The sequence below is a fragment of the Mesoplodon bidens genome, assembly GCF_964165515.1.
Source record: "Mesoplodon bidens genome assembly, chromosome: 1".
NCBI classification, from domain to species: Eukaryota; Metazoa; Chordata; class Mammalia; order Artiodactyla; family Ziphiidae; genus Mesoplodon; species Mesoplodon bidens.
The window spans coordinates 121,660,884-121,684,197 of record NC_138176.1 but is presented as its reverse complement, the minus strand read 5'-3'; the positions used below and the strand labels follow the sequence as shown (position 1 = coordinate 121,684,197).

The 23,314-nt window shown below is 35.4% G+C and overlaps 1 protein-coding gene across 4 annotated transcripts in view; it reads right to left on the bottom strand.

Annotated features, from left to right (window-relative positions):
- Positions 1 to 22,829, bottom strand: part of CABCOCO1 (ciliary associated calcium binding coiled-coil 1) — a 127,569-nt gene extending 104,740 nt beyond the window's left edge. For all 4 annotated transcript variants that reach the window (XM_081234706.1, XM_081234705.1, XM_081234707.1 and 1 more), the window contains exons 1-3: positions 22,537 to 22,829; positions 12,280 to 12,383; positions 5,941 to 6,110 (exon numbers count right to left, since the gene is read on the bottom strand). In XM_081234706.1, coding sequence (XP_081090832.1) covers positions 5,941 to 6,110; positions 12,280 to 12,383; positions 22,537 to 22,617 — 355 coding nt within the window. In that variant the 5' untranslated portion in view covers positions 22,618 to 22,829. The remainder of the gene's footprint in view (positions 1 to 5,940; positions 6,111 to 12,279; positions 12,384 to 22,536) is intronic.
- Between the last annotated feature and the right edge of the window lie 485 nt (positions 22,830 to 23,314).

Sequence of the window (23,314 nt, the reverse complement as noted above, 5' to 3'; positions counted from 1 at the left end):
ATTATCTGTTAAAATTTTGGTAACCAATGTACATTGCTAGCATAGTGAAATACAACTGAGTTGTCTGTTTTGACCTTATTCCTGCAACCTTGCTAAACTCATTAGTTCTAGGAATTGTTTTGATTCTGTATAATTTTGTGTATATATATATATATATATATATATAGGAACAGGGACTGCTTGATTACTTCCTTTCCAATCTGCATGTGTTTTATTTCTTTTTCTCACCATACTGCACTTATTGCTAAGACTCTTATTCTTATGTTGAATAGGAGTGGTGAGAGAAGACATTCTTACCTTGACCCTAATCTTATGGGGAAAGAATCTGGTCTTTCTACCACTAAGCATGTTGGTGGCTTTTTTGTAGATGTCTTTTATGAGGTTGACAAATATCACTTCTTTTCTTAATTTTCTGACTTTAAAAACATAATGAATGGATGTTGTATTTAGTCAAATGCTTTCTCTGCATGTATTTACATGATCATGTGTTTTTTTCTTCTTTCAACTATTTACATTGATCAGGTTTTCAATACTGAACCAGCATTGAATTTCTGGGATAAAGCCCAAATGGTCATGCATATTATTCTTTTTATAAATTGCCTGATTCATTTTGATGACATTTTGTTGGGAATGTTTTTTATGTTCATTAGGGATACTGCTCTGTAATTTCTTCTCCTTCTCCTATCCCTACTCCCCCACCTTTCCTCTACTTTTTCTTCTCCTTCTCTTTCTTCTCCCTCTCCCCTCACCTCTCCTTCTCTCTTTCTCTTTGTCAGGTTTTGGTATGAAGATAATTTTAGCCTCATAAAATGAGTTAGGAAGAGTTCTTTCCTCCACTATTTCTGGAAGAGGTTATATATAATTGGTGGTATTTCTTCATTAAATGTTTAATAGAATTTTCCAGTGAAAACATCTGGGACTGAAGAAGTTTTTCCAAAAGTTTTTAGTAACGAACTCAATTTCTTAAATCATTATGGGAATATCAGGTTGCCTATTTCATCTTGGGTGAGTTTTGTTAGTTTGTGGTTTTTGAGAATTAGTCAGTTCCTTTTTGTTTTCTAATGTATGTATATAATTAGCATTCTCTTAATATTCTGTTAATGTCTGCAGGATCTTTAATGATATCCCTTTTTTATATCTGATAATGATAACCTGTTCCTTCTTTTTTCTTAGTTTTGCTTCATGTTTATCAATTTTATTGATCTTTTCACAGATCCTGATTTTTGTTTCATTGATTTTTCTCCATTGGTTTTCCATTTTCAATTTCATTGATTTCTGTTTGTTATTTCTTTCTTTTCTGCTTGATCCATGTTCTTTTTTTCTGGCTTCCTAAAGTTTAAGCTTATTCATTTTAGACTGTATTCTTTTCTAATATAAGCATTTACTGATAGAAACTTCCCTCTTATCATCGGCTCAATTGCATCACACAAATTTTCATGTTTTATTATCATTTACTTAAACATCTTTTCTAATATCTGTTGAGACTTTCTCTTTGACTCACGGACTGTTAAGAACTGTGCTGTTTAATATCCAAGTGTTCAGAGATTTTCCTGACATATTTCTATCATTAATTTCTTGTTTCATTCCATTACAGTCAGAAAATATATCTGTATAATTTCAATTACTTTATTTTATTTACTTATTTATTTTTAAACATCTTTATTGGAGTATAATTGCTTTACAATGGTGTGTTAGTTTCTGCTTTATAACAAAGTGAATCAGTTATACATATACATATGTTCCCATATCTCTTTCATCTTGCATCTCCCTCCCTCCCACCCTCCCTATCCCACCCCTCTAGGTGGTCACAAAGCACTGAGCTGATCTCTGTGCTATGCGGCTGCTTCCCACTAGCTATCTACCTTACGTTTGGTAGTGTATATATGTCCATGCCACTCTCTCACTTTGTCCCAGCTTACCCTTCCCTCTTCCCGTATCCTCAAGTTCATTCTCTAGTAGGTCTGTGTCATTATTCCCGTCTTGCCCCTAGGTTCTTCATGACCATTGTTTTTAAATAAGATTCCATATATATATGTGTTAGCATACGGTATTTGTTTTTCTCTTTCTGACTTACTTCACTCCTACCTAAGGAGACAAAAGACCTGTATGCAGAAAATTATAAGACACTGATGAAAGAAATTAAAGATGATACAAATAGATGGAGAGATATACCATGTTCTTGGATTGGAAGAATCAACATTGTGAAAATGACTATACTACCCAAAGCAATCTACAGATTCAATGCAATCCCTATCAAACTACCACTAGCATTTTTTCACAGAACTAGAACAAAAAATTTCACAGTTTGTATGGAAACACAAAAGACCCCAAATAGCCAAAGCAATCTTGAGAAAGAAAAACGGAGCTGGAGGAATCAGGCTCCCTGACTTCAGACTATACTACAGAACTACAGTAATCAAGACAGTATGGTACTGGAACAAAAACAGAAATACAGATCAGTGAAACAGGATAGAAAGCCCAGAGATAAACCGCACATATGGTCACATTATCTTTGATAAAGGAGGCAAGAATATACAGTGGAGAAAAGACAGCCTCTTCAATAAGTGGTGCTGGGAAAACTGGACAGCTACATGTAAAAGAATGAAATCAGAACACTCCCTAACACCATACACAAAAGTAAACTCAAAATGGATTAAAGACCTAAATGTAAGGCCAGAAACTATAAAACTCTTAGAGGAAAACATAGACAGAACACTTTAATCACAGCAAGATCCTTTTTGACCCACCTCCTAGAGAAATGGAAATAAAACCAAAAATAAACAAATGGGACCTAATGAAACTTCAAAGCTTTTGCACAGCAAAGGAAACCATAAACAAGACCAAAAGACAACCCTCAGAATGGGAGAAAATATTTGCAAATGAAGCAACTGACAAAGGATTAATCTCCAAAATTTAGAAGCAGCTCATGCAGCTCAATATCAAAAAAACAAACAACCCAATACAAAAATGGGCTGAAGACCTAAACAGACATTTCTCCAAAGAAGATATACAGATTGTCAACAAACACATGAACGAATGCTCAACATCATTAATCATTAGAGAAATGCAAATCAAAACTACAATGATGTATCACCTCGTGCCAGTCAGAATGGCCCTCATCAAAAAATCTACAAACAATAAATGCTGGAGAGGGTGTGGAGAAAAGGGAACCCTCTTGCACTGTTGGTGGGAATGTAAACTGATACAGCCACTATGGAGAACAGTATGGAGATTCCTTAAAAAACTAAAAATAGAACCTCCATATGACCCAGCAATCCCACTACTGGTCATATACCCTGAGAAAACCATAATTGAAAAAGAGTCATGTGCCAAAACGTTCATTGCAGCTCTATTTACAATAGCCAGGACATGGAAGCAACTTAAGTGTCCATCAACAGATGAATGGATAAAGAAGATGTGGCACATATATACAATGGAGTATTACTCAGCCATAAAAAGAACCGAAATTGAGTTATTTGTAGTTAGGTGGAGGGACGTAGAGTCTGTCATACAGAGTGAAGTACGTCAGTTACTTTACATTTAAGGTTGTTTTATGACCCAGGATACAGTCTACCTTGGTGAATGTTCCATACACCCTTGAAAAGAATGACTATTCTGTTGTTTTGGGGTGTACTGTTCTCTGAATGTCAATTAGATCCAGTTAGTTGATGTTGTTTTTCTTTTGGTTTACCCTGTTTGTGGCCTAGTCAGCATCGTGAATTTATAGGCTTATGTCTTTTGCTAAATTTGGGAAGTTTTCATCCATTGTTTCTTCAAATGTTTGTTTAGCACTGTAGTCTTTCTCCTTTTGGGACTCTGATGGTATGTATATTAGAACTTCCATTGTCCCACAGGTCCCTGAGGTTTTGTTCATTAGCTTGCCAGTCTTTTTTTCTCTGTATTGTGCAGATTGGATAATTTCTATTGTTCTATCTTCAAGTTCACTGATTTCTCCATTCCGCTATTGATTCCATCCAGCGAGATTTTAATTCTGGTCACTGTATAATTTGGTTCTAAAATTTTAATGTTTCTTCTTTATACCTTCCATTTCTTTCATGATTCTTCATATTTTAACATGTTTCAACAATGTGCATAACTTTTCATTTAAGTTCTTTTATAATAGCTATTTTGAAGCCATATAATCTCCATATCTACTTCATCTTATTGTTGGTAATAATAATATTATTATTTTCCATGCAGGTTGATATTGACATTGTTCTTTGCCCAGTAATTTCGGCAACAGTGTTAAAAGAATATGTTTCAAGACATGTAGTACTCAAAGATTCTACAAATATTTGTGTATGAGGAAAAAAACAGCCAAAGTCTGTCTTTTTGATGATTTACTAAGAATTCTTTTTTGCAAGGTTGTAGTTCAACAACTGAAACTGAAACAATGTTATATTATTTATCAGGTGTCTTAATAAAATATGTATTTTTAATTGTAATACTGGAAAAGACTGAATTCTCAGGACTAACTACCTGAGACTTCAGTTTTTGTGTTAGTTTTATACTATGTTATTATGTGCAGGATAATTTGAAATCAGTCAGTTAATATCATACATTTTTTTCATTATCAATTATAATTATATTTTTCTTCTGTTGGTACAGTTATTTATGTTTAACATGGCACCCATACCTAAGTAAAAGCAAAGATGAAATTCTCCTATTTGTAGAGAAGGAAAATAATGATTTCTTCTCCTCACATACAAGAACTACCAATTCTTCCCTTGTTAAGGGTGATGAGGAGCAGGAAGAACATGTGGGGCAGAAGTGGCTTCTCTACTAATTTTGCTAACTCACTTAATATTTTCCCTGCATCCGTATAGTTAGAAATTGATATATAGAACAGAATAAGCTTTTTGTGACCAAAAGCCATGCATAAATTTTACTAGGATTATGGTGACAATTCTCTAGGGATGACAAGGTCTTCTACCTGTCCAAATTAAAAAAAAAGAAACTAAAAACAAGCAAACAACCAAAAAAGAAAAGAAGAGACAGAAAGGAAGGAAGGAGGAAGGAAGAAAGGAAGGAAGGAAGGGAGGAAGGGAGGAAGGGAGGAAAGGAGGAAGGGAGGGAAGGAAGGAGGGAGGGAGGAAGGAAGGAAGCTCCCTCTCATAGACACAAGCATGTCTTTCAACTGAGTCAGAAACACCTTTACGTTTATTGTGCTCAAGGTCTTTTGATTATATACTCTAAGATTGAAGTTCTAGTTCTTCCACTTCCCAGCTATGCAACTTTGTTCTCTGGACTGCTTGCTCAACTCTGAAATATTGATTATGATACCTCCCCTGCAGGAGTTGCTCTGCATTCCATAATGTATGTTAAAGATTAGAACCAAACATACTGCCTAGCGCAGACTTGGCAATAAATAAACAATAGATTTCTTTCTTTTCCTCCTTCCAAGTAGCAATTCTGTTTATTCTCAAACAGAAGTCATCACATTTAAAATTGCTCCAAGGAAGAATTTCCAAATTTCCTGTAGTAACTCATTTCAATTTTATGTAAGAAAAAAGTCACAAAATATAAGTGTATGTGAATAATGTCTATTTCATGGGGTTTTGATATTGACCAAAGTACCTCCTCTTAACAGTAATCCTGAGATATCCCAATAATAATTACAGGTAAGATGAGATGAAAACAGCTCAAAAAATGAAAAAATATCTAGATAAATCTGAGCTACTTGACATTTTGGGGATGGATGGCACTAATAAGATTTCAAAATGAAAGTAATATATCTGGCAAATTAATTACTATGAGAACTTTAGCCTTGTAAAGTATTATTTGAAGCTTTATAACTTAATGAAGATATGAACTATATTTTTGCTAAAAAACAATAAAATTAGGAACTTTTGCAGAACATTCATTTAGACAAAAGAAGATTAATTTAGACAGTGGACTAAATTTTCTTTTCTTAAAAAAAGAAAAAAATAATGTACTTACTTCTAAGATTATGAAGTAACATATCCAGTAAAGTCATAAATTTTGAATATTGAATAATAGAAAAGTCCATTCCTCTTGCCCATAAAAATCCAGATACATAATAATCTAGTAGACTGGCTTCCTTTAAACAGGTTTGAAGATTTCTGAAATTCAAAAACTTTTCCAGTTTCCTGTAACAAAAAGAAAAATCCAGATATTAAAATTGATTAAATAATGAACAGTCCCTTTTCTAAGTTTTGAAAACAGGTATTTTTCTTGAATGAAAATTCTATAATGCTCATAATCTGAAAATATCCATGGTTATATCAAAAGCCTAAGACAAAAATGGCATTCAAAAGAGAAAGAGAGAGAGCGAGAGAGCGAGCATGCGTGCAAACTCTTATTGGTCTTCTTTCTCTACTTCTTCTAAATCTCTTTCTCCTCCCCTCTTTCTTCATTTTATCTTTGAAGTATAGTAACTTTTCATGTTTTCCTTTTCCCTCAAATTCAATGTCTTCTTCCATGTATACAATCAAGTTTCTTTTATTTCTGACAATGTTCTGGAACTAGATTGTTAAGTATTCATTCTTTCTTTTTTAAAGAATTCCAATTATGTATATTTTACTCATTTTTTTCTATAACTGTAATTTTCTCTTTGAACTTCAAAAAAATTTTAAGTCAATTTCCTTTTCATTTTATATGCTTTTCTTGTTACTGTCTTCTATGCCCCTTGTGTTTTCAGCAGTGTTAATTCTCCCTTGGGCTGCTTTTAAATTTCACCTCTGTGAGATCTCTCCTTTTCTACTTCTTTAAAAAATGTTTCATCACCTTTTCTTATCTCTACCTTGAATTTCTGTATCTGTCTTATGCTCTTGTGATTGCTTCATAAGTGTTCTTAACTCATGGTAAATATTTGATCATTTTTCGTTTGTTTGTTCATGGCCATATTCTTCTGGTGTATTTTCTTTGCCTGCCATTTCTTTTTTCTATTCTTCAATTTTTTTCTTGCAGTGTCTTTGTATGTAAACTCCTTGCTTAACGCTCAAACCTGGCCATATTACAAGATGTTTTCTATATGATATAATTTTATGTCAATTACTCTAGTTTTTATTCTTTTTTCAGTTAGTGGGAAAAAGGGAAAAAGTAGAATAGGTTCTCTTCACTATCACATAAACAATCTTTTTCTTGTAAACATGGAAAGTATCTGCTCTAAGCCTGTGTATTCTGGTCTTGCTATTGCAAACAAGGGTTCTTGAAATGGCACTTCAGGGTTTTCTCCTCACCTGGGAGAATAAGTATATTTTTAAGCTTATTCTCAGATCTTCCACTATGTACATCCTCTTTGTAATTTCTCCTGCACTTCTGCTTGATCTACAGTGTTTCTGGTGGGCATCCTCACATTTTGTGGTCTGTGCTTTCAGCATCTCCTTGTTAGTAGAAATGGAATTGGTATTTCCTAGATGCTTATATGTGATTTCTGGGGGAATGCCTGTGTGTGTTTGTGTGTGTGACAACTTTATACTGCCATTTACAAAAAAAGAGTCATTATTTACAATACTGAAATACATTACACAATCAGAATAATGAATACAGCAAGATTAAACAAGTCTGGAAACAAATAAAGCTGATGTTGCGTTTAACTCACTCTCTAACATACATTTCATTTACAGTAGTATCTGCATAGACCCCAACACCCAAAGTGAAATCTGAGTCTTTTCAGCCAGTCATGATTCTCATCTCCCTTCTCATAATGCCGTATAATGCCTTTCAGTATATGGTATTCTCCATAATAATTATTGATCTACAGTGAACACTCTCTTAAATTGTTCTAGTTAATTCATAACTAATGGTAAGGTTCATTTTCTTCTGTGGAACAAAAATCAGAAGAGTTAAGTAAGTAGCTTTGGCTGCTACTGGCAGTTATTTTATAACCATAAGAAAAATCAGTCCTAAGACTAAGCCTTACTTCTTGATACTATTGAGGACTTGAGTCAACCAACCCTGGAGTCAATTTATCTCTGAATGTCCCGTTATGTGATATTTTACATATACGTGTGTGTGTGTGTAAATGTGTGTATACTTTATTTTTAGGTCAGTATGATCAGTTTTTTATGTTACATGCAATTAAAAGCATCCCAACTGATACATTTTGTCAAGCACACAAATCAAATGGTAGATGCAGAAATGAATGGGAAGGCAATCTGGGGAAGAAGGTTACCTCACTAGCCAGGCATCTTCCATTTGCACTGGATATCAGTCAGCAAGATTTATTCTCCAATGTTTAATGTATAATACCATTTAGTCTTAAGTAAAAGTCAGTAAGAAAATGTCTATAGTAATAAAAACTTGTGGTATTTTAATGGAATCAACAAATAGGCCAATGGAACAGAAAGCCCAGAAACAGACACAATATATATGGGAATTGGTATATGACAGAGGTAGTATTTCAAATCAGTGAGGGAAGTATGAATTCTTCAAAAATGATGCTGGCAGCATTGACTATCCACATAGAAAATAAAATACTACCTCACCTAATACATGGATTAACTAAAACAACCCCATTAGTATTTTATTCTGAATTATATTCTTTTGACTCCCTAAATTTACCTATTTTTCACTCTACTGATTTCTGCTACCTAATGTTGCTAAGGAAAAGTCTGAGGCCTGCCTGATAATTTTCCTCTCTAGATGACTTTCTTTATCCCAGAGATGAGGTTATACATGAAGTTTTATTCTATTAAAATATTTAAATCAAAGCTTTTTGGGGGCAGTTTACAATAAAAGTATATTTGATACATAGTTTTGAACAGCAACTTTTCTTATTTTATCTTCTATCAAACTTTTATGAAGTTTAAAGTATTTTTTTCTGATACACTAAGTTAGATGTATATTCTAGCATCTTCCAATCGCTTTAATATGCATTTTGAATGTTTTCTTAAATTTGTTTTCCATTACTGCCTTGATTTTCAGCAAGATAAGTCCTATATTGGATTTACTCTTTACCTTAGTTTCTTGCCTTAGTGCTAAAAGCTTCTTAATTTATGTATTTTATAATCTCTTTTATCTGTTTTATGAAATCAACACCCTCTTTAATCATCAGCTTTTGCCGAACATTTTCTTCTGTTTCCAGAAGTTAGTCTTCCTTCTAAGTGTATTCTTCATCTGCATGTTATTGTTTTAATTAAATATCTGACCTGAATAGTGGAATGTATTCTTTACTTTACATTTTTATTTTTTCAATGTTTTAACTATACATTAATAGACAATTGCCTAAGAATAATATGGTGAAGTCTCTTTAAGTTTCCTCCACCTTCGCTCTCTTTCCCTAATGTCCCCTCCATCACTTTCCATAGTACCATTTGAATCTTAACCTTCAACTTGAACTGCAGGCTAAATATTTAACATTTCTATCCTTCATTCAGTTATTTCACTCCAAAGGAAACTAAGCAGGGAGGCGTTAGGAGCAAGACACTGCTGTGGTTTGAATGCAAAGTTTCCATGCATTTTACTGGTAAATTTGTAAGCTTTTCCTCTGGGAATAAAGGGAGATGGAACAGGGGAGAGGGGAGAGATGGCCACAGATGTAGCATGAGAGAATGTAAGGAACGAGAAAAAGATGCTCAATAGTGATTTAGGAAGTTTTGCTATAGTGATAGGTGATGTAACTACCTACTTTGTCTCACCAAGAATTTCAGTAAAAATATTACATTATTCTTGCCTGCTCTTGAAATTGGAGTGCCTTTTATTTTTTAAATACGATGACATGCAGAAATAAGCCTTAAGGCAAGAGCTGAACAGCTCATGGAAACCAATTATAGAAAGGTTATTAAAAGATCTCTCCACCTTACTTCTGTGTTTAAATAGTTATTTTCAATTTAGTCCCTATCCTTTTTTCAAAAGGGATTTGGGTGGATCTGTAAATAAAATCAGGGTTACATTAAAACATAAATCATAGATAGTAGTTAGGAAGTGATGAGAAATGTACCCAGACATTTAACTTTCCTTGAAGTGTATTCCAGAAATATATTTTAATGATACTTTAATGTTTCATTTGGTTGGTTGCTTTTATGCAACAAAATTTTTAAAGGTAGGGAAATGTGCTAATGTCCCATAATTTATTTTACTAGGTTTATAACTTCGTAGACTGTATGATTTTGGCATACTTTTGCCACTTGGTGACGGGATACCTCAATTATATTTCTGTCATTTTGAAAGGTGTATAATCCCCATTTATAATAATGCTATTTTAAATGGAAAATTAATGACTGGCTACAAATAATTCAGGATTACTGTTACAAAAATCATGTAAAAAACCTCAAGAAAATTACTTTTCAAAGAAATGGCTCCTGACATAAAACTGGTATCATTTATCCAAAATTGATGCCCTAAAATTTGAGATTACTTCAGGTGAATTCTATTAATGAGATGGTCATAGGCACATCCTAAAAGAATGACCTTTTAAGTCAACCTGCTGTTAAACCTGGTTGTTTCTATACAGCTAACTTCTGTATCACCCTCTGTATCATTTACATTCTTCTAGACCTCACCTCTTAGAGATTAAAAATACTTTCAGAATTTAGATATTTAACAAAAAAGAGAGCCAGTAATTGAAAAAGAGAAAAAGATTGTCACAAAAGATGGTCATACACAGTACAACTTAAGATGTGATGAGAAATACACAAGTCTAAAAAGCACTTGTTTGCAATAAATTTTATTTAATATTAACTGCATTTAATATAACATCTTGTATTTATTATTCAATACAAATAAATTATAAACTATATTAAATATATGTCATTTACATCGTATTAATCTACCATCTGCCTAGTTTTTTTTGTTTTTGTTTTTGTTTTGCCGTATGCAGGCCTCTCACTGTTGTGGCCTCTCCTGTTGCGGAGCACAGGCTCCGGACACGCAGGCTCAGCGGCCATGGCTCACGGGCCCAGCTGCTCCACAGCATGTGGGATCTTCCCAGACCGGGGCACGAACCCGTGTCCCCTGCATTGCAGGCAGACTCTCAAACACTGCGCCACCAGGGAAGCTCCCTGCCTAGTTTTAAATACCTATTTTTTGCATTTCAATGACCAACAACATTTGGGGTTACCTAGAAATTGAAGATAATAGTTACTTGAAGCTTAATCAGTGATATTAATACAATAAATGCATTTTTCTAATCAATTCTGACACTAAAAAATAAGAATTCCCAATGACCATTCATTTCTATAAATATGGTAACATCACCATGAAATTCTTAAACCTGTGAAATTTTTAATTGAGTAATACTTCTAAAAATGCAGATAGTAAGTAGTATGACCAAATCACAGATCACCAGGATTTCTAGCAGGATTTGAATGCAGTGGAGGTGAAGAGCATTTCAGGAAAAGGCCTGTCAGTGCCATTTGCCTGCTCTTAATATGCCTTCCCTTCTCAAATCTCTCTTCCAGCAAGTACATCTGTCATATTTCCTTCTCAGCAGTAAATCACCTCTATTCCAAAATATTTGTAAGATTTGCAAATGATAACCACTGACAAAGTTATTTTCCATTTGCCCATTATGGTCGACAATGCCCTGCTAACATCCAGACGACTGGCCTACAGAAATCTTACCCTGGAACATTACAGTCCAGAACATCATCACATCGTCCCCACACTCCACACATTATAACCGATCAGGCTTCCATTATTAGAGTGAGATAATTTTTAAAATGAATGATTACTAAAAACACCTTTTCAGAATTTGTGTGGTGGATGTATCTGAGTATATATTAGAGTTCTAAGAAAATGATCTACTGTAGAAATCAATGGCCTTAAGAACAGGATGTACGTATATTAGAACTGATGCCTATAAATTCAGTTATATTCACATATTTAAGCAAAATGTATGGGATTAGAATACTTAGCATAGCTTCATATCCAATAAAAATCACAGGTGGATGGCTAATATTCAGGATTTCCAAAATTATAAAATGTATTCACTATTAATATTACAGAAAATACATCTTACTCTTGTCATGATAAGAAAGAAGACCTAAAGGTTCTTGTGCATACTGACAGTTTTACAAATGAAAGAGAAAAGAAGATGGCATATACTAATGGCTGCTTTTAACAATAAATCCCTATTCTCTGTTAAGATTAGCAAGTTGGTTGAAATCCATTTCTCCCACAAAGAAGACTGCTGAGCAGTGGAAAAAGTCAGTTGTTTGAGAATTTTTGTGTTCCAGTCTGGATATATATATCTGTGCAAAATATAATAACAAATATCTTGGAAAAAAGTTTAAAATGTGTAATAACATATCATGACCATGTATAGATGCAGAACTAGAACTGTTCCATATTTGGTTGTAATATTGAAGTACTTACTGTTGAACTCCATCTACATCCTCTGCTAGCATTTCGGTGATCTGGGCAACTGAAAGAAAATCTGGACACAGAATCTTTTCATGCTCCTGGAATTCAGTATCTTTCTACCAAAAAAAAAAAGTGGAATAAGTTATTTCAATCACGTTTCACATATTAATCCAAATGATATCAAAATCTTTTCTTACTTTTGTCTCACTGCTATCAGGAAAAAATTTAAAAACAACAGTCTCCTAGATAATCTCTTTTCCTTTCCGTCTTTAAGTAATGGTACCTCTCTTCTGAAAAGCTGAATGGTTAGTCAACCTATTTAAAACTGGGTGAGGTGATGGTTTTCAATTAACAAACATTTTTGAATATCTATATATTCCTCATTGAACTTCGGGCACAAGAGGAGGCAAAGACAAGTAAGAAAGACTTGTTACCCTCAAGAAGCTTAACATCTTGTGGAAGGAACAAACTAAAAGTGACTTTAAAACAAGAAAACAGAATAAGTGAGCCATAATAAAGATGTCGTTCAGTCTAAAGGAAGGAAGGGACAAGGACAGCAACACGACAAGGAAAGTCTACAGAGAGAAATAGCCTTTGCGAGACTGAGCATGGATAATGTCCCAGGTGAACGACTCAGCAACACCAAGCTGATAAAGACAGGACAGTTGGGTACCGGTTCTGTAAATATAAAGTAGTTCACAGTGGTGCCTAGGGCACACACAGGGGACTAGCTGGACCTAAGTGGAAGGTGGGCATTGGAAAAATATCACAGGAGATCTTAAATAATTTAATAAAGATTTACTGAGTGATCACAATACACAAGATACTGCACAAGGCACAATACATATTTTAGACCATGGCTGGTTGAAGAATGACAGGCTGAAGAGTTTGTTCTTTACAGGCAATAAGGGACCATTAAGTTTTTGAGCAATGAAATGACAAAACTATGCTTTAATGAAGGGTACTCTGTAGCAGGGTGAAGGACAAAAAGGAAGAGTTAAATGAAAAGGTTGTTAGAATAGTTCAGGAATGAGGCATTGGGCTGCACTGGGCTCCCAGCAGTGTGCAGAACAGAAAGGGATAAATACAACATATTACATTTGGGGGACTAAAAGAGGGAAGAATGAATGGAGAGTCTGAGTTTCTGAAATAGGTGACTAGAAGAAAAAGGTGTTGATAGGGCCTCCAACAGCACATATGCCACCTTTGTGTGAACTAGACAAAGGCAACCTCTCTGGGTGGAGGAAGTACTAAAAGGCTTAAGGCTGATGCAGTCCTGCACCCAAGTGCACCACTTGTGAACAGAGTATAGTTTCAGCTCCTGCTCAACCCTCAGCTGAGTCCTTTTGTTCACAGTACAATCTGTAAAAGCATATGTGACACTCTTATCACACCAACAGAAATAAGAGTTTTGGAAGATGATGCTAGTTTTAAGAAGGCAAGATGATGAATTTGGTTTCAGTGGTTGAATTTTAGGTGGAATATACATAGAAGAAATGTTTAGAGGTTAATTAGAAACGCTAGAGTCAAGAAAGGTCAAGTTTACAGATGTTGGTTTAGGAGTCACTACAAGTATAAGAATGGATGAAACTGCCCAAAGCTAGAGCATAAAGAGAAGAGCTGTGAATGGGGGATGGAAAAGAAGACTGAAAAAGAGATAAGACACCAGTAGCTCCATGAAAATAAAGGATTGTGAGATTTATGCCAGCCAGAATGGCCATCATTAAAAGTCTACAAATAACAAATGCTGGAGAGGGTGTGGAGAAAAGGGAACCCTCCTCTACTATTGGTGGGAATGTAAATTGGTGCAGCCACTATGGAAAACAGTATGGAGGGTCCTCAAAAAACTAAAAACAGAGTTGCCATATGACCCAGCAACCCCACTCCTGGGCATATACTCAGAAAGAAATATAATTCAAAAAGATACATGCCCCCCTATGTTCACAGCAGCACTATTCACAATAGCCAAGACATGGAAACAACCTAATGTTCATTGACAGATGAATGGATAAAGAAGATGTGTGGGGTGTGTGTGTGTGTGTGTGTGTGTGTGTGTGTGTGTGTGTGTCTGATGGACTATTACTCAGCCATAAAAAAGAATGAAATAATACCATTTGTAGCAACATGGATAGACCTAAGGATTATCATACTAAGTGAAGTCAGAAAGAGAAAGACAAATACCATATGATAACACTTATATGTGGAATCTAAAATGACACAAATCAACATATCTATGAAACAAAAAGAGACTCACAGATATATAGAACAGACTTGTGGTTGCCAAGGGGGAAGAGGGGTAGGGAGAAAAGAACTGGGAGTTTGGGATTAGTAGAGGCAAACTATTATACACAGGATGGATAAACAGCAAGGTCCTATTGTATAGCACAGGGAACTATATTCAATATCTTGTGACAAACCATAATGGAAAAGAATATGAAAAAGAATATATATATGTATAACTGAGTCACTTTGCTGTACAGAAGAAATTAACACAACATTGTAAATCAACTATACTTCAACAAAATTTTTAAAAAAATAAATTTTAAAAAGGATTGTGAGATTTGGGGGAGAGATGGCACAAATGTTTTTAATTCAACAGTTATTTAATTTTCCATGTGAATAAGCTCCAATAAGTAAGAGTAGGAAACATTTTGCTATAGTAAACAAGATCACATCCCAAACCTGCCTTATTTCAAGAACAGAAAAATCCCAAAGCTAATACTCATTGGTAATGAAAATCAGTTTAACGTTTGTAATTTAATATTAGTATATTATATTTTTATTTTTAAAAATCCAACTTAGAAATAAAATATGCTATTTTATTAGCTATCTTTTCATAATCTTAGAGTTAGCAAATTAACCTAAAGTAGGTCACACTATTAGATTATAAATTTAGTGAGAAAAAATATTTTAGTATCTAATATAATACCTCGCACCTAGTAGGCACTCAGACACTTGTAAATCGAATTAAATGCACTCAGTTTTTAGACAGAATAGTATTTTAGTCCATAATGTATGGCTATATATTTGTTTAAATATTTGTTAGTTACATGTATTTTTTTTTATTATTAGCAGTAAAGTATAATTATTACTACTGTTAATCCCATTAGATTGTAAATTCCTCAGGGACAGTCATTCAATCTTTTACTTCTTTTTAGAATTCTGCAGGTCCTAGTTAGGTCAACATAGGTTGTTTATCAACTGTTTGAATTTATCTCCATCCTGTGATGACACTGTTAGATGATGGAGCATGATAAAAAGCAGGACCTGGATTTGGAGATCTCATGATGGTTTGAATATTGATGAATTCTGTGACTTACAGCAAGGCATTTGAACCTAAATTTGGATTCATGTTAAAAAATCATTCTGATATGCTTTACTACATACAAGATTGCTATCATTATTCATAATGAATAAAGATATATATGAAAGGTACATTATATAGACATTCAGATCAATTGTATTAGATTTGAAAATTTTCTGAACAGGAGAAAATAGGTCACACAAGCACTGAAAGAGAATACAATAATCTTAATCTTTTGTACAATAATAATTCTAGCTAAGGTGCCTAATATTAGTGCCTCATTTTTTATTAAAACTTGATAGCTTAAGATAATCATCTTGTAGGAGGGTTTGCCTCTGGTTTTTTGTTTTCTTTTGTCTTAAATTGAATTCCTGGACCTATTTTAAACGAGAGCTTTTCTTTTGTTTGTTTATATACTGCCATGTACCTAGAAAGGATATAAGGTGGTTAAAAATCTTTAATCTTTTGATACATATGTTCTGATTTGTGAAAATTAAAGATACAATGGAAAATTCATGAATAGGTTAATAAAAATGTAAATATGTAATTATCACTTTCTCTGTAAAATTACATCTCTGACTAGGAAAGTACGTAAGCTAAACTGCACTGTAACTCATTTTATTCCACCACCTGCTGGATTTTAGCTGTTATTCCAGAAGCATTAAAATTGTAAGCCTGATATTGTCAGATAACTTTTTCTCTGAATTTTTTTCTCTAATGTCACCTAAACTCTCCACATTTGTACATGTCTTTCCTCTAGAATTTAAGCTTTTGGGGTCACCTTTGTATCCATCAGTGGTATGTCTTACAAGACTCTTAATAAATGTCCACTAAAGAAAGATAGCACAGTTCACCAAAGATGCCTAAGAGGTGTTTCACAGTCTTAGAGAACAGAGAATGGTCTATAATTTCCACACTTTGAAAGGCTTTCTTCAAGCCTGAAAATAAAGCCTGAACTAAGAAGCAGCGCTGTGTCGAGCCATGTTGGAGCCTGAGGCAAAAAGGAAAAATCAGTAATAGTGATGCTGTCTTTATTTAAAATTTAGATCCATTATGGGTTTTTTGCATTAATTTTGGTTTTTAAAATATTGCATTAAAATATAGTTTCTCTTGACTACTGAATTTTTTGGCACCCCTCACTCACCTCACTACAGTCCTGGACAACATAAGGAGCCAATTTAAGACAAAAAGTAGATGAAAGAAGGATAAATAAAAGCAAGAGCTAGTTCTTTAAAATAATGAATAAAATAGGCAAATCTTGGGCAAATGCAATTAAAGAAAAAATAAATACATGCCACATTAAATAGAAATACATTCGAAAATTACAAGGAAATGGGTGATTTCCTAGGAATATATACGTTCTCAAATTTGACCAAGGGTAAGGGAAGAAACGGACCTGACCAAACATGAGCTAAACTGGAAGTCTACTTTTTAAAAGGTCACCATGTCCAGATAGTTTACACTTAAAGTTCTACTGAACAATCAAGAACACATAAATTCTGTTAGTCTAGTAATTATAGACCGTAGATAATTCATTTTTTAGAAGCCAGCACAGGCTATACACAAAAACCTGAATTAGCACAGAAAGGAAATTATAAGTCAAAATCATTAATGAATTCAGAGGCAAAAATTCTAGTTAAAATAATATCTTAGAACACTGAATCCAGCATTGTACTAAAAGAATAATAAGCTATCATTATGACCAAATAAGGTTAATTTCAGAAATGCAAGGACAGATTATCATTAACAAGTCTCATATACTTAAGTCAAATTAAATGATAAAATAATATGATTATAAAAATAAATAATAAACAGGCATTTGTAAGAATTCAGCAGCAAAACTCTCAGTAAAATATGAATTAAAAAAAGAAAAGCTAGGGACTTTCTGGTGGTCCAGTGGTTAAGAATCCTCTTTAGGGCTTCCCTGGTGGCACAGTGGTTGAGAGTCCGCCTGCCGATGCAGGGGACATGGGTTCGTGCCCTGGTCTGGGAAGATCCCATATGCCGCTGGGCCTGTGAGCCATGGTCGCTGAGCCTGCGAGTCTGGAGCCTGTGCTCCGCAACAGGAGAGGCCACAACAGTGAGAGGCCCGCGTACCACCAAAAAAAAAAAAAAAGAATCCTCTTTACAATGCAGGGGATGCTGGTTCAATCTCTAGTTGGGGAACTAAGATCCCACATGCCACAGGGCAACTAAGCCTGCATGCCACAGCCAGAGAGAAGCCCACGTGCCACAACAAAAGATCCGTGTCCACAACTAAGACCCGACGCAGCCAAAAAATAAAAATAATATTTAAAAAAAAGAATAGCTAAACATAAAAAAGATTATATGCCAAAACATCATATTGAATGAAGGAACACTGATGTATTCTTATGAAAACCAGGAACTAAAAAGGGATCCTGGCTAGTAACATTATTGTAATTAAACTCACTATAGAGGGTCTAATAATATAATAAGAAAATGAAATATGTAGCTTAAATATTAGAAATGAGGAAATTAAAAAATCTTTACTTGAAGATTACATGGCTGAGCACCTAACAAACATGACATTGTACTAACATGGTTTGAGCTAATAAGAAACTTGTAAGATGGTTACATATAACATAAACATACAAAGGCTAACTGCTCTCCTCTGTATTAGAAACTAATTATAAATGTAAATGGCATTAAAATTGATTAAACTTGATTAAAACTTGATTAAAAATATAATAAGGTATAGTACCTAAAGAAATTATAAACTTTATCAAAGTTTAATAACAAGATTTGATAAGAGATTAGAAACCTTCAAATTAAAAAATATTATGCTTCCCTGGTGGTGCAGTGGTTAGGAATCCACCTGCCAATGCAAGGGACACGAGTTCGAGCCCTGGTCCGGGAAGATCCCACATGCCACGAAGCAACTAAGCCTGTGCGCCACAACTACTGAGCCTGCGCTCTAGAGCCCGCGAGCCACAACTACTGAAGCCCGTGCGCCTAGAGCCGGTGCTCCGCAACAAGAGAAGCCACCGCAATAAGAAGCCCGCGCACCGCAACAAAGACCCAATGCAGCCAAAAATAAAATAAATAAAATTTTAAAAATTAAATCCTTCCCACTTACAAGTATAATGCAATGACAATCTCAAATCTCAACTGTATCATTCTGTATCATTTTGTAACTATCAAAATCATTTTTTCAAATTCTTATGGAAGAATACATACATTTTGAAAAAGAAAAATAGTGAGAGGGACCTTTCCAAATCAGACATTAAAGTTAAATATAAAATAGTTTGGCAGTAACACAAGAATGGACAAACTAGTCAGTGTAAAAAAATAGAGAATGGAAATTCAAAAATATACCTACATGTATAAATTTATACATATACATATATAAATGTTGGATTCTCTATTCTATTCCACTGACTCTTCAGCCATTCTTGTGCCCATTCATGTACATATGTAATGTGAGAGCGGCAGTCAGTCCATTCTCCATGGGAAGAGAGTATGGCTTATTTATAGTAAATGAAACTGGCATAATTGATGGTTCATGTCTAGAAGAAAACAAAATTAGATCCTCGTTTCAAATATACAGTACATCCATCAAAAATTAATTTTAGCTGTGTTAAAGACCTAACTTTAGTAAAATAAAACTTTAAATATTAGAAAAAAATTGAAGATGATTTGTGCAACCTGAAAGGGAGGATGGAGTGGGGAGAAGCAGGAAATAAGAATAAGATAGGAAACCCAAAGACTAATGGTAAGATGAAAGACAAGCCCAAATGTTTGTCAATACCTCCACGCCCAAGGCCAATATTTCCAGAGGTTCTAAGTGTCTGATAAATAATGCTACTGTATATTCACATTTTAAGGAATATTAGCACTGTTTTTTCAACAATATTTTGAGCAACTTTTTGGCATCCTCCTCATAGCCCTGCACAGGTTGATCTACACCATGTGCTGTAAATGGCTTCAATAAATACCTCATGAATGACATTGCAACTGCAGGAAACTGGTCATCTTGGTGCCCAAGCTGAGCCCCAAGTGTTTCTCTCTAACCTGCCAATGACGGGGCAGGGGCTATTTTCATGGTCCATAGGGACCGCCTAACGTCGAGAGAATTGTCTATGGCCTCCCCCAAACACACTGAGGCTTTTACCACAAGTGATATCATCTTTTCACTCAGGATTATGTAAGTGTCCCCTTGTCCTGAGAAAGTCCCAAAGGCATTGAATAAATGTCATCTGTTAGGGGATTTGTTAACACTAAGGGAAATTATTCAAAAGAAGCAACTGGGAAATAATCATTTACATTTTCTTTTAGGTCTCTGATATGAGTTGAAGTATAGTCCTTTTACATATAATACTTAAATGATTACATGTCCCAAATAGTATTTTTGAAGATATTAAGAAAGTCAGCTTATGAGCAAACTATTGATAAAAGACTGATGATTGAATTCTAAGTATTCATTTACAAACTCACTTATAAATTAACTTAGGAGCATTTATAAACTCCTTTCAGTTACAGATCTATATGTAGGAAATACTTATTTTCAGACTGTCGTCATTTCTCTGGTCTTGTGCATTTAAATAGATATCTCCCAAATGCTTAGTCTTACCTTTTAGAAGGAGGCATTTACTCCCATGTTACTAAAGAAACTGGATTGTTGAATTCAGAAAGTTGGCAAAAAAAAGTTTAAGCAATATTACATAAGAAATATTTTCCTGGACCTGCACCTCATGTCTGCTTGTTCAAGGTATCTTATAGAGCAGATTTTGAGCTATAACTACATTCCTGGCATACCTCAGACCCTCTATAATTTCAATTAGTTAAGCTATATTTTTACTGAGTGCCTACTATACGACTGGGATAATTTGCTGTTTTTATTTTAGGTACTGAGAACAAACAACAAATGGGAAACCTCAGACTATTGGAAGCTTATGCTTTATTTCCAACAGACTTGGCAAGAAAAGAAATATTTCACTACTGCTTGGCTCAGATGACTGGATGGTGCACTGACTAAGTCAATTTGGATAAAGAATTATTAAGAAATAATACTATAAGGGACTAGGTCTTGGGGGATCAACTCAGGAAAGAATCTGACCTGAGAAGAACCTTTCAGTACCTAACTGAAAAGATGTAGCCTTGGGAACAGACACACCGAGAGAGATTTTTGCTGTCTTTTCTATCTAACCCCTGAAACCCACAGTGGGTACAAATGAGTGGCATGAAGGACTTATTCTAATGAATGATGTAACACTAAGGATCAACTGTCTACTCCATGAATTATAGGAACTCTGCTTTCATTAGAATGGAAAATGGAGTTTTGACCATGCAGTGTGTTAATCTTAGTAAATGAGCACAGTTAAGTGAGTCCAAATTCCAACTTGATTTGTTCGGTTTGTTACTAACTAAAAGACTATTGATTGTCATGGGGAATACCTGCTTCTCCAAGAAGTTTACAAAAGTGCCCACTGACAGGGCTAAGATGGCAGATAATCACCTAACGTCTATATGTATCCGTTTGACTCGTCCATTATAAAAAGTGATTATTTTTTTCCTGGAACATGGCACTTCATCGCATCTTTAAAAAAAAAAATTATGGGGTATTTTTTTTTTGAAGTACAGGCTCATTAACCTCAAATTATCAGTCTTTCTTACAAAGGACATTATCTACATGGGAAACTATATATGTGGGTGTACACTGACAACTGTACATTCTCATAAGTTTTTGTATATATTTAAATAACACGATTTAATTGGGGAATTTCCTATGCCACTTTTGAAACTATATTACTTACATTAGAGATCACAAGGGAGTAACTGGGTTAGTAACCAGTTTATCACATTAAAATGTATTTTTAATGTATGCTAATTTCAAAAGGCTCATAGGAGAATCCGCAAACTTTAGTGGTCTGCACACAGTATTGGGAAGAATGGCTTGGGAATGACCTGCACATCTCTGGGCAAGGCACTGAATTCACTGGCTCTGCGTTTCCTCATTTATAAAACTGCAGCTAAAAAAACAAAACAAACAAACAAAACAACTGCAGCTATACTTATCTTCTGTACAAAAAAAAAATGTTATTTACACAAATAAGTAAGTTGAGCCTAGCAATGTTAATTATAACATTATTCACCTTCAGAGTCTTAAAAAAACAAGAAAAAACTTCTTAGGACAACATGATTGACTCAAGTATGTGAAGATTTAAACATTTTTAGTAATATCTGGCATATATTCTTAATTAAAATCTCAGGATACAAAGCTTGTGAGTAACTCAAGTTACCTAGAACCCATTTATTACTGAGAACTGGTGTTCGGAGGGGCCTGAGGAAAAATCTTTATTTTACACAGGAAACCACTGGAGGCCCTAGGACGTTAAATACTTTTCCTAAAAACAAGGGGCTGATGAGCAACTAAGCCATAACTGGAAGGTCGATTTTTCCAGGCGTTCCTCCTTTGTCCCATCTCCTATTATGTATTTATTATTTAGAGAAACAGCAAAATAATAAGGGAAACACTTGTCTTCAAATATTAATCTATCCACTACCAATGAAGAGTAATTATTCCACGACAGCTTTTGAGCAACAGGAACTGTGATCATCTGAAGTGAATTAGTAGTAATTTCCAAAAGAGTCGGGCCCATTTAAGATTGCCAGAATTCCCTTTCAAGTGCTGAGAATCCGGGGGAAAGCGCGTCCTTGTGAGGCCTTTGGGGCAACGAAGGAACCGTCCAACGGAAGGATTTCTAGTTTACACTCGAGAGCACGAGGCGCGTCGAGCGGCAGGGCTCGGGGAGCGCGGGGCGGTGGCTCCGGGACCCCCTCTCACTCCCCCGGAGCCCGCGCCGCCCGGGACCCGCTCCAAAACCCTCCGCCACTCGGGTCCGCGCACCCAACCCCCAGCGGGAGGCGCCTCCCCAGCACCAGCCTCGGCCGCGGGCAGGGGGCGGGCGCTCGGGGGTCGCGGGTACCGGGCAGGGACGGCGTACCTCCGACTCGGGCGTGGTTCCCGCCGGAGTCATCCCCGCGGGGGTCGTCCCCCCGGGAGTCGTCCCCACAGACGCCGCCATGATCCAGCCGCCGCACGGCGGCCCCTCGTCGCCGGGGCAACCGGGGCGGGGCCGGGGTCGCTGGGCTGGGGAAGTGAGCACCACGCACAGCGGCTTCCGGTCCGGAGCCGCGTCCCCAGCTGGGAGAGGGCTGGGACCCGGTGGCGGTGGGAGCGGGAGATCCGGGCCCGGCCGCTGCGGGGCGCTCTGCCGGGAAGGCCCGCGGCGGTGCCTTGAATCACCGAGTAGAGACAGACGTTCCTGTTAGTAAGAGCGAAAAAAAAGAAAAAAAAAAAAAGCAATTTAAACGAACTAGTGTACGTGGAAGTGACCACTGCGAACACATAGCAAGTTCTCAATAAGTATTAAAGTGAGATATATGATTGGAATTGACCCTTGATTGATATTTGATATTAAGGAATTGTCATTTTTAAGTGTTAGGAGGTTAGGAGGTTATTGTCATGTTTACAAGGAAAAACCGTCTTTATCTTCTAGAGACAACATGCTGAAAGATTTAGTGATGATGAAATGGTAAAATGCCAGCGATTTACTGCAAAATCATGAGGGGTAGATGGATAATGAGTGGAGGTATAGTGGAAGAATCAAGATTGGGTACATGGAGGGGGTGTGGTCATTATACTATTATTTCTACTTTATATATATTTGAATTTTTCCATAATAAAAACATTGAAAAACAATATATTTAGTAATAGTATCA